Source organism: Chiloscyllium plagiosum, unplaced genomic scaffold (genome assembly GCF_037043375.1).
Source record: "Chiloscyllium plagiosum isolate Xiang-an unplaced genomic scaffold, Cpla_swu_hap1 HiC_scaffold_22, whole genome shotgun sequence".
Lineage (NCBI taxonomy): Eukaryota > Metazoa > Chordata > Chondrichthyes > Orectolobiformes > Hemiscylliidae > Chiloscyllium > Chiloscyllium plagiosum.
The window spans coordinates 45,620,217-45,637,913 of record NW_028270160.1 but is presented as its reverse complement, the minus strand read 5'-3'; the positions used below and the strand labels follow the sequence as shown (position 1 = coordinate 45,637,913).

Here is a 17,697-nt window from a genome sequence, read left to right as displayed (position 1 = left end):
AGCCTGCTTCCACACTGTAGAGATTCTACACAAAAATACACATCCTTGGTATCAAGGAACCCTGGCAAAATTAGAGATAACGGGAATCAAGGGAGAAGTCTCCACTGGTTGGAGTCATACCTAGCACAAAGACAGACAATTGTGATTCTGGGAAACCATTCATGTCACCTCTTGGCCATCTCCAAGTCCTCCAGGACAATGGCAGCAGCTACATGGGAATATCAACCCTTGCAAGTTCTTCTCCAAGCCGGTCACCATCCAGACATGGAAATATATCCTCGTTTCTTCACGGTCACTGGGTTAAAAGTTTGGACCTCTGCCTGTGACAATGTTGCGGATGTATCTATCGCACATGGATTGCAGTAGTTCAAGGTAGGCCACCACACCTTCAAGGTCAACTGGAAGTGGGCAATAAATGCTGGCCCAGTCAGCAACACCTACAATCCATAAATAAATGAAAAATATTCTGTTGAGTCCGGTTGCCATGAAGAATCATGTTGAATTGGAAGCATTCATGAGTGAATCTTACACGAGAGGGTTATATGCAACACATTGAGGTGATTTTTTTTTCTTCTTTTTTTCCCTTTTTTAACCCCCACACTACCATCTAAGTGTGGTAGTGCTTATTTTTCCCCAGCACCCATGGTGTATGTGTGTGCAGGTGTGAGACACAGTGAAAGACACAAAGTGCACAAATCTTTATTCAAGTTCCACCACCAGGAAGATAGGAAAACACCCGGGTGGTCAATGACAAACACTGCCCTTCACATCAAAGGACAGTGCTGTGTGATCAAAACAGTGAGGGGGAGGGTAGGGACTAAATCAAAATAGAGTTGGAGGGAGAAATGATGTACTCCACTCCCTGCAGCGCCCACCTCTCCCTGAACAACTCCAGGGTGAGGTGATTCATAGATGCTTCAATCAAAACAGCAAACACAAGGTTTTAATTAGTATAATTTGAAAATACACCATTAATTCCACATCACCTTTAAAATAATGTTAGTACCCAATGAGGGAAATAAAATTGAGACTTCAGAAAATAGCAATTAAAAAGTGCTCAGGGTTACTTTTATTACAGAGTAAGAATAAAGTACTGCAATTGATCAATTTACATAATTAAATTTCCTTCATTTTTGCCTGTCTTACAAATAGGAGTCAACAAAGAGGTCATACAGTAAGATAGTGAAGACAACTATACACTACATTTCCTATTGGGAGTGCAGAGGAACAATCAAAACAAAACCAGCATCATTATTCATCAATAGTCTACGTCTCACGTGAAATGTATCAAACAGAAAGAAGGGAAATATGCTGAAGCAGATCAAAAGTAATTTCATATCACTTGTGATTGCTACAGGCTAGTGCTTCAAGTTCATTTTTATATTTCTGCAAAATACCCAACAAAATTCACATAGTACAGCCCTGAGTAAAAATCAAAAATACAAAATTTTTGTGCAGTGACATCTGTAATGTGAATAAAACAGTCCTGAACATTTTTTCACAATGTGAATAATGAAAACCAAGTTAGACTGAACATTAACCCAACAATGGTAAAACATACAAAATATCTGTTTAATAAAAAAAGTAAAACAGAAACAACAGCCAACTCTGTATGCAAGATTGGAACACCATGGCTAATTTTTAAAAAATTATTTAGTAAGTAATGTCACCTTTGACCCATTGCACAAAATGAGAGAGCACAGTGTTATGCTAGACTAAAGCAAAGTGATACTGCAGCTGCAACTAGTAAAAACTTGTGTGAAATATTAACTTATCCAATCCAACTTCTTCTGTGTTGATACTGCCCAACAATTGAGAATATTCTCTAGTTTTTAGCTTTCTAGTTCATTTTTCCAGTTGTTTTGAAACATGACAAACATTTCTGGTATTGAGTAAAGGCCATTGCACGTACTCAAAATCTCAACACACCAAATTCTGCATATTTTGAAAAATACATACAAAAGAGTTGCCACCCATTTCTCTTACTTTTATTCCACTCTACCCTTTACATTCCTGAATGATTCATTCTGTACTTGATGCAGTCTCATCCTTAAGAAAGTCTTTTGGCAGTCTGTTGTATGTGAATGCTGGCTGAAGACTGATACAGGCTAGCAATAATATAATCAGGACAACAGTCTTATGTGTGTTGGGCCATACCATTCACCAAACTACGCAGTTGTTTCACGACTGTCTCAATCAGTTTCTGCTTGTCACGGTCATTTTTTCTGAACTGAGAAAATATATTGTTCTTTTTGTTTGTCTCTTTCATTCTGCAAAAGAAATAAACCACATTTGTATATATAGCTTCCAAGTCTTTCTGAATATCAAATAAATCTATTACATATCATAAAGCTATTAATAAAACAGCTCTCCATTCGCCGAAACAAGTAGAAATGAACACTACTCTGTATTTGGACCTGGTATAGTACATGTTAAAGAGTATAAAGCATGGCTCCCAGATCTCAAACCTTGTAAACTTCAGCTTATCTAAAACTTTCCTGCCCATTTCATGTACACCCATCAACCCCATGTTTGCTGATGTAGCAACTTAAATTTAAAATGATCACCCATGCATTCAAATCTTTATGCCTCTATGACAGCTCTAGAGATCTTAAAGAACTGTGCATTCTCTCAGTTTTGGCTTCTTCCAGATCCTCAATTTTCTTGCTCCTCCACTGGTGGTTGAGCCTTTAAGCTATCATGACCATAGAAAAAGTGTTGGGAATTTCCTCTGCAAACCTCTCTCCTCCTAAATGCTCTGTAAATCTTACCTCTGATTAAACCTTTGGTCACGCGTGCCAAGTTTCTGTATCTTAGTACAAGCTGAGGAATTGATGCGACTTTTGAGACAACTGACAAGTTGCAGCAATTACATTAGAAGGTTACAGGGTTGCACATTTCAGAAGAGTAGTAAATAAACACATCTATCTCTGATTCCCATGAGCTCATTATAAAACCTCATGCTAAATACCAGCGTGCCTTCTAGATTCAGAGAGATAAGGTGCCTTGTGTACCGGCTCCACTGGCCTTACTCCACCAGCTGTGCTTACAGGTGACAAATATTCACTCTCAGCTGATCAGATTTTACTGGTTGCCACTCAATGTAGTTCCCAATCTGGATCATTTAGTTAAGACTGGGAACTGAAATCTATTAAGAATTTAAGAATTTCAGAATTTACTTTGTTGAAAATAACTTGCTTTCAATAAAGCATTATAGACCATTGAGCCACAACACACCCATAACTATTCATTTGCACAGGACTAATGCAGAGAAGCTGTAGCCAAAGCAAAAAGTAGTATGAGGTACAATTAATGAGGTTAATGAACATAAATGCAATCTTATCTTTGCATGAGACCTCGGTTAAATCACATGTAAGAAACTGTGGTCACTTTGGTACATTTATATGATGCGTGAATTAGAAGCTATGGAAAGGTTAAGAGAGTCACAAGATTTATTCCCAGCTTAAGTTGATGCTGTTGCACCCAGGGCTGGAGGAATGCACCATTGTAATCCCGTTACTCATAGATCACAACATAAAAATACTTACACCATTTACAAAGATGACAATGAAATATATTTATAGCTAGATTTAAGCAAAAATCATCAAGATTTGGATTTAACAGTTTTTGTTTTGATCATAAATCTTTCAATAAAGATGGAATAATTGGTTAATATACATTAATATGAATGCTTAGATCTCCAAATATGTACAAAATGTTTTAAAAACCTTTGGCCAATGAGTTAATCTTAAAGGCAAAAGGAGAAGGAATAGAATGTTCTAATGCCTGCTGTTCCAATATTCTTGCTGGTGTGGTTAAGTCACTTAATTTCACATTTTCTGAAGTCTTGTGGACATTGCTTGCTTAGGAAATATCATCTTGAAATGTAAATTCACTCTGTTTCAAAAGAGAGAAGTAGTTTCAACCTGAACTGAAGAGGAGGATTTTGTTTTCAAAAATAAGATCAGCTGGGAAGCTTGTTCTTAGAAGACTGTCTTTCAACTGAACCAGATAGATCAAAGACCTCTCCAAATCAATCACTGCTCAAAACAGCTCCAAGCAAACAGTTGTTACCAGTCATGTGATTTACAGGAAGTCAGAATCCTGCAGCACGGAGACCCTTTGGCCCAAACTGGTCCATGTCGACCAACATATCAATAACACCCTGTGTGTAAAAAGGTTGCCCCTCAGGTTCCTTTTTGCTTCTTTCCCCTCAAACCTTAAACTGATGCCCTCTAGTCCTCGATTCCCCAAACCTGGGGAAAAAGACTGAGCGCATTTACCGTATCCATGCATCTTAATCTTATACACTTCTATAAAGACACCCCCTCCCCCACCTCCGTCAGTCTCCCACACTCTTTAAAAAAAACAAGTCCAATCTGTCCAACCTCCCCCTATACCTCAGATGATTGGGTCCAGGCAACATTCTTGTAAATTTCTTCTACACTTTGCAATTTAATAACATCCTTCATATAACAAGGTGACCAAACTTGAACACAATACTCCAAAGCAAGACCGCACCACGTCTTATTTTAAAATCTCTGATGTCCAGTAAATTTTCAATGACCTCTTAAATTAATCACTTCTGATATTTACCACAAAACTTGAAATAAATTAATTTCCCACAATCTTTTGAAATGCAAGTCCTCCAAGTAATATTAAATATAAACTGTCTTCATAACAATGCACACAGATTACTTAATTAAGGTGTATTAAAATATAAAGGACTAGATTGCGTCCTTGCGATTAGAGTGTGTTTCAATGTTAAGAATGGGAAGACCTGGGCAGGGAAAGTGATTTTTGCCTAAAGTTTAAGTGAAGGTAAGTATAAATTAGATCTCACAGAAGACCATAAGCCATTTGGAAAAAGTTACCAGCTTATCCACGGAGTGCAATTTCACTACAAACCTTCAGTAAAGCTAGCCAATCCCTAACTGGGTTAAAATGTTCTAGACATCTTTCACCTAATTGGTCTTGCGTTGCGTTATACTAGTATTTTATATATCCCAAAAAAATTATACTGCTGCTGGTAGGCAAGAGTGGTCTACATAATGCTTCCCAAATAGATGATTATGAGGCATAGAAGATCAGATTGTCATTTCCTACTTACTTTGGACCATTAAAATAAGCTGTGAGGTTTTGAGAATAGGCTAAAATGATATGAGAATAGTCAATGGATTACATGTACAAACTGAATGCTCTTTTAGTCAATTATGTCTTTAGTACCTTCGGAGTACTAGCTATTCAGAAACAAACTAGCTATTCAGATGCAGGACTTTACAAGATGTGCCCTTTAAGGTGAATTAGAAAGCTTTGCTCAAGGGTGATGATGATTATCCCAAGTATGCTCAGAAACAGGTCATGTAAACTGTTTTTCATGGGAAAAGAAACCCAAACCAAAATCTACTGAAAAAGATGTGACAGGTTTCAGAGCTGACATAGCTGCTATGTGAAACAAAAATAAATGGGTGCATCTGTCATTGTCAAGATCAGAAGAAAAGACCATTTTTGTGTGAGCAACCAAGCAGAATGCTAGCGAGAGCAGATTCTTTCTGTGAAAACAACAAAATGACGAACACAATCTTTGGAGATTTAAGGTGCAAGGAATCAGTGAAGTGGACCTTACCAATGGAAACTGGCTCTAAAATACTCAAAAGGCTGATGGAACATTTTGAAAGCTACTGGAAATTTCACCCGTGTGGCAGGGAGAAGGGGACCACTTGAAAAAGGGACTAGCTTGGAACTAAATCTTGCATTGTTGCAGTTCTGGCGGATAGAAACAAAGTAAAAAAAAAGTTTTGTACAGCAACTGCAAGTAGGTTTAAACTCTACATGGTAAACTCGCAATATCTGGAAGTTCCTCACACAAATACAGTTAATGGAGTGGTGTACTGGAGCCAGAAGTTATTTAAGAAAGCAGTTGGATGCTGAAATGGGAGGGGAAGACTGGAAAGAAAGAGAACATTTCTGGGTGAACAAAAAAAAAGAACATTTCAAGAGAAAAAGAAAGTCGTCAAGGAAAGAGGAAGAAATTGAGAAAGTATATCTGGATTAAAAAAGACTAGAAATTATAAGGCATTTCTTGAATTCACTGATAGTATGAGATTGAAATTGGGGTCATATGTCGAGCTGCTTAAGTTGGTACAAGAACTCCCAAAGTTTGAGGAATGGTATGTGAGGGCATTTTATCATTTCATTTAGAAAAAACCAACTGATTAAGTGGACAAAAGAAAGCTGTTTGCTTCTCAAGCAGAGCAAGTTGACTGTTGAACTTGATGAAGTTTATACCTCTATTTCTGAGAGGCCTTCTGCAAATTGTAAAAAGACCAAGGCGGCCATTTTCTGTGATTAGGAATAGGTCCTGGAGACTTGCATGCAGACATTTTGACATTTTAGAAGCAGCCTGGCCAGACTTACATAGAGTTTGATAGGGTAAAACAACAGACTTTCAATAGTTGAGTATGGGCACTTTAGACACATGTACCAGGACCACAGGGAGGTAATTCTTTTGGAGGAATGAAAAAATTCCTTCTCTACAACAGTAAGAATTCACGCAGAGGATCAAATGGTTCCAAGACCCAGACAAACAGTCAACTTGGCTGACAGCCTTCTCTATCACTCCCTCAAACCCAAAAATGGACCGACGGTGGGAGTATGAAAAGCAAGCAGCTAGGAGCAAAAAGGAAAAGCTGGAAATAAAGAAAAAGGGACCCCACTCTCAGGTCAAGGACAGAGTATGGGTGATGCCCAGAAGCACATAAGTGTCTATTCAGGTACTAGATAGATTATGTTTGCGCAAATAAGATGACCATAAGATACTGGAGCAGAATTAAGCCAGTCAGCCTATCAAGTCTGCACTGCCATTCAAGTTGATAAGTTTCCCAACCCCATTCTCCTGCTTTCTCCTCATAACTCTGATCGCCTTACTAATAAGGGACCTATCTCAGTGTTAAAGACACTCAGTGACTTGGCCTCCACAGTTTTGTGCAGTGATGAGTTCCACAGATTCACCACCTTCTGGCTGAAGAAATTCTTCCTCATCTCTGTTCTAAAGGGTCAACCTTTCACTCTGAGGCTGTGCTCTCGGTTTCTCGTCTCTCTTAGTGGAAACATTATCTCCATGCCCATTGTATCCAGATATCTCCGCATTCTCTAAGTTCCAATCAGATCCCCCCTTATCTTTTTAAGTACAGATCCAGAGTCCTCAACCACTCCTCAGATGACATGCCCTTCACCTCTGGGATCATTCTTCTAAACCTCCTCTGGACCCCCTCCAAAGCCAGCACATCCTTCATACGGGGCCCAAAACTACTTACAATATTCCAAAAGGTGGTCTGATCGGAGTGTTATACAGCCTCAGCAGTACATCCATGCAGTTATATTCTAGGCCTATTGTAATCAACGCTAACATTGCATTTGCCTTCATAAATCCCAACCTTGAAAGAATTGAACAAGGACTTGTAAGTCCCTTTGTGCTTCAGATTTCTGAAGACTGTTTTCAAAATGGGAAACGGCTATGTCTCTATTCTTCCTACCAGAGAGAATAACCTCATACACACATTGCATTTCATCTGCCACTTCTTTGCCCGCTCACCTAGCCTAAGTCCTTCTGCAGCTTCCCATTCCCTCAACGCTACTGGTCTCTCCACCTATCTGTGTGTCATCTGTAAAGCTAGCACCAATGCCCTCAGTTCTTTAATCTCGATCATTAATACATAATGTTAATAGTTGTGGTCCTAACAGTGCCCCCTGTGGAACTTCACCAGTCACTGGCTGCCATCCTGAAAAAGAACCGTTATTCCCACTCTGTGCTTCCTGCCAGTCAGCCATTCCTCCCTCTATGCCAGTACCTAGCCGCTAACACCACAGGTTCTTGTTATTTAGCAACCTCACGTGGAGAGTCTTGTCAGAGGCCTTCTAGAAATCTAAATAGACAGTGAAAGTTACTTCAGAGTACAATGGGACCTTGATCAGATGGGCTGATGAGTGTTTAATCTAGAAAAATATGAGATGCTACATTTGGTAGGGCAAATCAGGGCAGGACTTGTACACTTAATGCTAAGGTTCTGGGGGGTGTTGCCGAACAAAGAGACCTTAGAGAGCAGGTTCATATTTTCTTGGAAATGGAGTTGTAGGTGGACAGGGTGGCGAAGAAGGTTTGGTACACTTGCCTTTATTGGTCAATGCATTGAGTATAGGAGTTGGGAGGTCATATTGTGACTGTACAGGACATTGGTTAGGCCACTTTTAGAATACTGGTTCAATTCTGGTCTCCCTACTATATTCTTAAACTTGAAAGAGTTCCAAAAAGGATTTAAAAGGGTGTTGCCAGGGTTGGAGGGGTGATCTTAGAGGCTTATAAAATCAAGAAGGACATGGATAGGATGAATTGTCAAGATATTTTCCCATAGGGTGAGGGAATCCAAAATTAGAGGGCATAGGTTTAAGGTGACAGAGGAAAGATTTAAAAGGGAGCTAAGGGGCAACTTTTTCATGTAGAGAGTGGTGAGTGTATGGAATGAACTGTCAAAGGAAGTGGAGAAAGCTGGTACAATTACAATATTTGAAAGACATCTGGATACGTATACATATTGGAAGGGTTTAAGAGTATCAACTGGGAAGATTAATTTAGGATATTTATTCGGCATGGACAAGTTGGACCGCAGGGTTCGTTTCCATGCTGCACAGCTCTATAACTCCACTATGACAAACCAGCTGCCTTTCCCTAGGAAGAGGGAGTTCAAGAGTAGGGGCTATATTTTTAGGGTGGGAGGAAAAGGATTTAAAGAACTGAGGGGAACTTTTTTCAAAAAAAAACGTAGTGATTGTGTGGAATAAACTTCCGGACAAGTGGTGGATGTGGGTACGTTACAATGTTCAAGACTTTTTGGATAAGTACGGAATAAGAAAATTTGGGAGGGAATTGGACCAAGCGCAGGCAGATGGGATTAGTTTAGTTTAAAATTATGGTCAGCATGGACTGGTTGGACCAAAGGATCAGTTTCTGTGCTGTACGACTATGTCCACTGGCTTTTCTCTAACTTGCTTATTACCTCTTTAAAGAATTCTAATAGATCTGTCAAGCATGACTTCCCCTTGTCAAAGTTCTACTTTACCACACCTCCAAATACTCCACAATCTGATTCTTATTAAGGGACTCTAAAATCTTACCTATGTCAAGGGCCAGACGAACCAACTTATATAGTTTTGTATCTTCTGCCTCCCTACCTTTTTAAAGAGGGGCATTAACCACTTAATGGTTAATGACATTCCACATTAACCACTTCCAGTCCTCTTGGACCCTCCCTGACTCCAGTGATTTCTGAAAGATCACCAAGCCTTCACAATCTGCTCAGCTCTGTCCTTCAGAACTCTGGGGTATAGCCCATCTGGTCTAGGTTATTTATCCACTTTCAGCTTCCCTCAAAACCTTCTCTTTAGTGATGACCCCTACACTTACCTCTGCTCTGATTCTCAAAATTCTGATACGCTGCTGGTAACCTTCACTGTGAAGACCGATGCAAAATACCTTATTCAGTTCTTCTACTGATTCTTTGTTCCCTTTTATTACTTCTCCAACCTCACTTTCCAGCAGTCCAATCTCCAATCCTATTTTTCTAATATCTAAAGATCTCTTCCAATTTTTTTTATTGCTAACTAGCTTACCCTCCTATTTCAACAACTTTGCTCCTTATTGTTTTTTTTAACGTGCCATCTGCCAGTTTTTAAAAGGTTTTCCACCTAGTCTTCACATTTGCTTTTATGCTGTTCCCGACTACCTTTATCAACCATCGCTGCCTCATCCTCCCCTTAGTATGTTGCTTCCACCTTGGGACGGATTTCTGCAGCGTCTCCTGAATTGATCCCAGCAACTCCTGAATTGCTGCTCCATTGGTTTTCTCCACTTGGTCCCTCTTCCAATCCTTGGTCAGTTCCTCCCTCTTGTCTTTATAGTTACCTTTATTCAATTCTAATACTACTAGATCTGATTCCAGCTTCTCCCTCTGAAACTGCAGGGTGAATTCTATCATAGTCTGGTCAGTGCCCCCACAGCGTTCATTCACCTTAAGGTCCCAAATCAAGTCAGCCTCATTACAAATCACCAAATCCAGAAGTGGCCATTTCCAACTGGGCTCTACCACAAACTGCTCCAAAAAGATGACATTCCACAAATTCCTTTTCTTGAGATTCACTACTAACCTGATTTTCCCAGTCCCTCATGATTACTGTAATAGAAAAATGTAAGAAAGGCACTCTCTCCTGATTTATTTCCTGCCCCCACATCCGGAGTACTGCTAGAAGGCTTGTACATAACTCTCAGTAGGATCTTTATCTCTTTTGTGATTCCTCAGCTCTACCCACATAGATTGTCTTCTAAATCTATATTGCTTCTTGCTATCAATGTATTTCATTTCTTACTAATAAAGGTAGCTCCCTGTGTGTTGGAAGCAGAATATTAAACCAGCGGCATTCTCTCAGAACCTAACAGAATGGGGAATGTAGCTTAGGATAGTCAAGATTTAAAGAATCTGCTCTATTGTACAAATTTAAGTTATTAAACTTAGTAAATAGAGTTGTCTGAGCTTCCTGTGGCCTGCCACCTTGTTCCCCTCGCCAACATCTGTTTCAGCCTTACTGCAGTGCTTCAGCAAGGCTCAGTACAAGCTGGAAGAACAGCATTTAATTTTCTACTTGGGGGCCTTCAGGACTCTATATAGAGTTCAATAACTTTACAGCCTGAGCACCTTCTCCCATTTCCTTACACCCAAACTCCACACACCAGACTTTATCACATGGGCTGCTATCACAAATAACCCACTGTCAGTCACTAGTGGTCCCCATTTCCAGCTCTCAGGCTGACCTTTACCTATTCCTTTGTCTGCCGAACTGTTTTTTTCTCTCTCTGGGTTCTAAATCCATTATTGTAGATTTCTCCCCCCATACCAGCATATATACCAATCTTTTCCTAGCTAACATCAGTCCCAAAATTCCACTGGACCAAAATCATCTCTCTCAACAGACGCTGTCAGACCTTAGGAGTTCAAGCAATTTCAGTTTTTGCCCCTGTTTTTAAACTTCAACTGGAAATAAAAAGGCCAAAATTCAATTTGTCTTCTTAATTACTCACTGCACCTACATGCTAACTTTGTGTGCTCCATGCACAATAACACCCAAATTCCACTGCACTACAATTTCAGGAGTCTTTCCCCATTTAAAAAGTCTCCCTTTTGATTCTTCCTACCAAAGTGCATGACCTCACTTTCCTACATTAAATGTCTTCTGACATGTTTGCCCATTCAGTTATGTATATCCCCATACAGATTCCTTATGTTCTCATCACAACATGCCCCTCCACCTAGTTTTGGATCTCAGCAAATGTGGATACACTCAGCCCCTCTTCCAATTAATAATATAGATACAGGAAATAAGTAAGGCCCCAGGACTGACCCTTGTAACATTCTAATATTTATGCTTTTCAAATCTAGACACTGTCTTCTGTGCAGTAACCAAACCTCAATCTATTCTAAAACATTATTGTCAATACAGTGAGTTCTTATCTTATGTAATCATCTTTTGGGGCATCTTTATCAATTCCTTTTCGAAAATCCAAATGCATTACACCTGCCTGCACCCCCTTATGAACTCTACTTGTTATATTCTCAAAGAACTCTTGCAAAGGGAAATGTGTTTGATTGTGTTAAGCTTTTCTAGAATGTCCCATGGATTCTAGCATTTTTCCCAACAGATGTTAGGGTAGCTGGCCAATAGTTTCCCATTTGCAGGCTCCCTCCCTTCTTGAACAGAAGCATTACGTTAATGGCTTTCCAAACTACTGCAAGCCTCCAGGATCTAGTGAGTTCAGAATAGTGGACCATTTGTCAGTGTATCTCTGCAGCCACCTCCTTTAAAACTGTTAGATGCAGGGCATCAGGTCTTGGCGACTTGCCCCATTGGTTTGTCAAATTCTGTTCCTCATGATAACAATAACTACTGCAGCAAAAAGGAAAAAGTGATCAATGCTGAGAACTAATATTCACAGAAGAAAGATTAATTTGTTAATGTAAAATTTAATTTGGAGAGAATACTTGGAGCAATGACCACAGGAAATAAAATATTTAAATGAAGCCTTAAAATATCTCAATGGTAAGCTTGTGGAACAAGCTAAAAGATAGATCTTAATCAAAGTATTAGAAGTCTCTAAGTATGAAAAATACATTAAACAGGGAAAGGAATTGCTGATGAACCAGAACAATTACTCGAATGAAGAGATTAAAAATCAAAATGGGTCATACAAGTCATTACGATAATTTTGAAACTGGTTTATCAGATATACATGCGCTTCACAGTGATTTGAAAAGGAGGAGAAAAGGTCAACCAAAAGAGGACGTGAAGTGAATTGCAGAGAAGACTAAAAATATTGTAAATGAAAATGCAAGTCTAGAATGAGGAAGCCACAGATATTGCTCAAAACATTAAAAAAAGGCACATCCAGAATGGGATCAGGAGAGAGAAAAAAAATCTCGAAATGATCAGTGATTAAAAGGAATGAAATACACTTATTTGAACTCAAAAAGCATTGCAATAATATACTTTAAGCCGCAGAAAGGGATTTTGATTTGAAGAGAGAAGTAAATTCTCAGTTTTAGTCAAAATGATTACTAGGTTTCAGTTCAACAAATTAACTTAAAGATGGAGTTACATTTGCAGCTGACAATTAACAAATGGGCTGTGGACTTCACAGGACACGTTCTCTGCAAATATCAGAAGAACAGCATGAGTAAAATCACAATCATATTTTCTCCTTGACGTGTTCCGTGGGGTGTTTGCCTGTGACTCATTTTTGTCTCATGCTACGTTTGGGCCGTAAGAATACAAGTCATATCTATTTTGCACATTGTCTGTTTTTATCAATCATTTTTACATGCTTGGGGAAAATTTTATTGGAAATAAACAAGTTTTTTTTAGAAGAAAAAACCTGTAAATTGTTTTTCAATACTATACCAAATACAATCTAAAACTTGTATTACTGACCATATCACCAGTCTGGCAAAACTTAAATCAATTACTGGAAGAATGGGACTAAAAAAAAGATCAGTATCCTCTTCATCCTCATTTGGAACAGAAGTGAAAAATAAGCTTGTAAGAACTGAAATTATAAAGAAGTGTAAAAAAAATTATGGCAGCCAAAAGCATTAGTTTGAACTATGCTGTAACATTTAAAAAGTGTAAATTCAATATTGAGAACTCAAAGTGACATGTTCAATCAAAAGGCTTTCATTGCAGAAAATTCTCAAATTTTATTTGCACTCTCACTCCTGAATTAGAAGATTGAAGTCTGGCTTTACCTTAGCGACTTGCGGACAATCTAGGTTGATATTCTAAAGTGTTACTGAACTGACATCTGCATGCATGCAGATAACGGTCTAATCATCTCAGATGTGAAAAATCACAACACCAGGTTATAGTCCAACAGGTTTAATTGGAAGCACACTAGCTTTCGGAGCGACACTCCTTCATTAGGTGATAATGAAGGGCTCAATCCTAACAGAATTTATAGCAAGAATTTACAGTATGATGTAACTGAAATTATATATTGAAAAATTGATTGCCTGTTAAGCCTTTCATCTGTTAGAATACAGTGATAGTTTCACTTCTTTCATGTAAATCACAAAACCTTTTTTATATAAAAAATGTTGCATTCTCGGGTTAGCTGTTAACAATGGTGATAGCTAGACAATATGTTGAAGGTGTTGGCCCCGTGTTCTCTGTCTATGCCACGATGCTTAGATTGATTCTAATCTAAGTGAGAGAACGGAGTTCTACATGAATGCATGCAGTTTTTAAGCAAAGTACAATGTAACCCGAGCATACAAATTCCTAAAACACCACTCAAAAGATCAACAAGGAGGTTGTTCTGCAATCCTAGTCAATATCAATTCCTCATCCAATCAAAAACAGATTATTTGATCAATTTCATTTTTTATTATTTGTTTGAAGATGTGGACCTTGCTGGTTAGGCCAACATTTATTGCTACCACCCCAATTGCCTTTGAGAAGATTGGTGAGCTGTCTTCTTGAACTGTTGCTGCACTGGGAGTGTAGGAACACAATATTATCAAGAACGGAGTTCCAGGATTTTGATCCAATGGAATGGCAGCAGAGTTTCAAGTCAACCTGGTATGTGGTTTTAGACAATAGATAATAGGTGAAGGAGTAGGCCATTCTGCCCTTCAAGCCTGCACCACCATTCAATATGATCATGGCTGATCATCCTTAATCAGTATCCTGTTCCTGCCTTATCTCCATAATCCTTGATTCCACTATCCTTGAGAGCTCCATTCAACTCTTTCTTAAATGAATCCTGAGACTGGGCCTCCACTGCCCTCTGTGGCAGAGCATTCCACACAGCCACCACTCTCTGGGTGAAGAAGTTTCTCCTCATCTCTGTCCTAAATGGTCTACCCCGTATCTTTAAGCTGTGTCCTTCGGCACTCACCCATCAACTGAAACATGTTTCCTGCCTCAGAGTGTCCAATCCATTAATAATCTTATATGTCTCAATCAGATCCCCTCTCAGTCTTCTAAACTCAAGGGCATACAAGCCCAGTCGCTCCAGTCTTTCAGCGTAATATAGTCCCGCCATTTCAGGAATTAACCTCGTGAACTTATGCTGCACTACCTCAATAGCCAGAATGTCTTTCTTCAAATTTGGAGACCAGAACTGCACACAATACTCCAGGTGTGGTCTCACCAGGGCCCTGTACAGCTGCAGAAGAACCTCTATGCTTCTATACTCAATCCCTCTTGTTATGAAGGCCAGCATGCTTCCAATAGCCTTCTTCACTACCTGCTGTATATGCATGCTTACCTTCATTGACTAGTGTACAAGAACACCCAGATCTCTTTGTATGGCCCCTTTACTTAAATTGATTTCATTTAGGTAGTATTCTGCTTTCCTGTTCTTGCCACCAAAGTGGATAACCATACATTTATCCACATTAAACTGCATCTGCCATGCATCTGACCACTCACCTAACCTGTCCAGGTTACCCTGTAATCTCCTAACATCCTCCTCACATTTCACCCTGCCACCCAGCTTAGTATCATCAGCAAATTTGCTAATGTTATTACTAATACCATCTTCTACATCATTAATATATATTGTAAAAAGCTGCGGTCCCAGCACTGATCCCTGCGGTACCACACTGGTCACTGCCTGCCATTCCGAAATGAAGCCGTTTATCACTACTCTTTATTTCCTGTCAGCCAACCAACTTTCAATCCAAGTTAGTACTTTGCCCCCAATACCATGCGCCCTAAGTTTGCTCACTAACCTCCTATGTGGGACTTTATCAAAAGCTTTCTGAAAGTCCAGGTACACTACATTTACTGGATCTCCCTCACCCATCTTCAGAGTTACATCCTGAAAGAATTCCAGAAGATTAGTCAAGCATGATTTCCCCTTCATGAATCCATGCTGACTCTGACCTATCCTGTTACTACTACCCAGATGTGTTGTAATTTCATCCTTTATAATAGACTCTAGCATCTTTCCCACCACGGAGGTCAGACTAACTGGTCTATAATTTCCTGCTTTCTTTCTCCCACCTTTCTTAAAAAGTGGTATAACATTAGCCACCCTCCAATCTGCAGGAACTGATCCCGAATTTATCGAACTCTGGAAAATAATCACCAACGTATCCACGATTTCTCGAGCCACCTCCTTCAGTACCCTGGGATGTAGACCATCAGGCCCCGGGGACTTATCAACCTTCAGACCTAACAGTCTCTCCAACACCAATTCCTGCAAATATAAATTCCCTTCAGTTCAGATCCTTCAGCCACTGTTACCTCCGGGAGATTGCTTGTGTCTTCCCCAGTGAACACAGATCTGAAGTACCAATTCAATTCTTCTGCCATTTCTTTGTTCCCCGTAATATATTCCCCTGTTCCTGTCTTCAAGGGCCCAATTTTAGTCTTAACCTTTTTTTGCCTTTCACATACCTAAAAAAGCTTTTACTATCCTCCTTTATATTTTTTTCTCTGCGTATTTCCTTCTTAGTAATCCTCTGTTGTTCTTTAAAAGCTTCCCAGTCCTCAGTTTTCCCACTTATCTTTGCTATGTTATACTTTTTCTCTTTTAACTTTATATGTTTCTTAACTTCCCTTGTCAGCCACGGCCACCCATGCCTCCTCCTGGGATCTTTCTTCCTTTTTGGAAAGAACTGATCCTGCATCTTCTGCATTATACACAGAAATATCTGCCATTGTTCCTCCACTGTCATATCTGCTAAGGTATTGCACTATTGAACTTTGGCCAGCTCCTCCCTCATAGTTCCATAGTTCCCTTTATTCAACAGAAATATTGTCACTTCCGATTGTACCCTCTCCCTCTCAAATTGCAGATTGAAGCTTATTGTATTATGGTCACTACTTCCCAATGGCTCCTTCACTTCGAGGTTCCTGATCAATTCTGGCTCGTTGCACAATACCAGATCCAGAATTGCCTTCTCCCTGGTAGGCTCCAGCATCAGCTGTTCCAAGAATCCATCTTGGAGGCACTCCACAAAATCTCTTTCTTGAGGTCCAATACCATGCTGATTCTCTCAGTCTACCTGCATGTTGAAATCCCCCATAACAACTGTAGTAACATCTTTGCGACAGGCCAATTTCAGCTCCTGATTCAACTTACATCCGACATCCAGACTGCTGTTTGGGGGCCTGTAGCTAACTCCCAAAAGGGTCTTTTTACCCTTAGAATTTCTCAGCTCTATCCACACTGACTCTACATCCCCTGATTCTAGGTCCCCCGCGCGCAAGGGACTGAATATCATCCCTTACCAACATGGCCACCCCATCCCCTCTGCCCATCAGTCTGTCCTTACGGTAGCACGTGTAGCCTTGAATATTCATTTCCCAGGCCCTGTCCACTTGAAGCCACATCTCAGTTATCCCCACAATATCGTATCTGCCAATTTCCAAAAGAGCCTCAAGCTCATCCATTTTATTTCTAATGCTTCGTGCATTCATATATAGTATTTTTAATTTGTTACTGCCCTCACCCTTTTGGAGGGGAAAAGGCAGGTGGTGGTTTTCCATGCACTTGCTACCCTTGTCCTGATTAGTGGTAGAGGTTGCAGGTTTGAAAGGAACTGTAGGAGTTGTCTTTGTGAATTACCACCATGTGTTGTGCACATAAAACACACTGCTGTCACTGCATGGCAAGGGTGAAGGGAATTAATGTTCAGGGTAGTGGATGGAAAATCAAATCAAGTGAGATGCTTTGTCTTGTTCTTCAATTCTTTGGACCTACATTCAGGCAGTAGAGAGTATTCCAAAACACTGCTAACTTGTGCCTTGCAGGTGACAAGATTCTGGACCTCTGACCTGCTCCAGAAGCCACTGTATTTGTACAGCTGGTCCAGTCCAGTTTTTGGTCAAAGGTAACATCTAAAGTGTTAATAATGTGAAATTCAGTGATGATAATGCCATTGAATGTTAAAGGATAGATGGCTAGATTCTCTCTTGTTGGATATGGTCATTGCCTAACACTTGTGTGGCACAGATGCCACTTGCTTTTATCAGTACATTCCTGGAAATTGTAAAGGATTCATTGCACACGGACACTGACTGCTTCAGTATCCAAGGAGCTGTAAATGGTGAATACTAAACCATCAGCAAGCATCACTTCTTCTG

General features: G+C 39.7%; 1 protein-coding gene across 5 annotated transcripts in view; it reads right to left on the bottom strand.

Annotated features, from left to right (window-relative positions):
- Window positions 1–1,042: 1,042 nt before the first annotated feature.
- Window positions 1,043–17,697, bottom strand: part of exoc6 (exocyst complex component 6) — a 204,938-nt gene continuing 188,283 nt past the window's right edge. For all 5 annotated transcript variants that reach the window (XM_087999000.1, XM_043712483.2, XM_043712488.2 and 2 more), the window contains one exon: window positions 1,043–2,270. In XM_087999000.1, coding sequence (XP_087855126.1) covers window positions 2,138–2,270 — 133 coding nt within the window. In that variant the 3' untranslated portion in view covers window positions 1,043–2,137. The remainder of the gene's footprint in view (window positions 2,271–17,697) is intronic.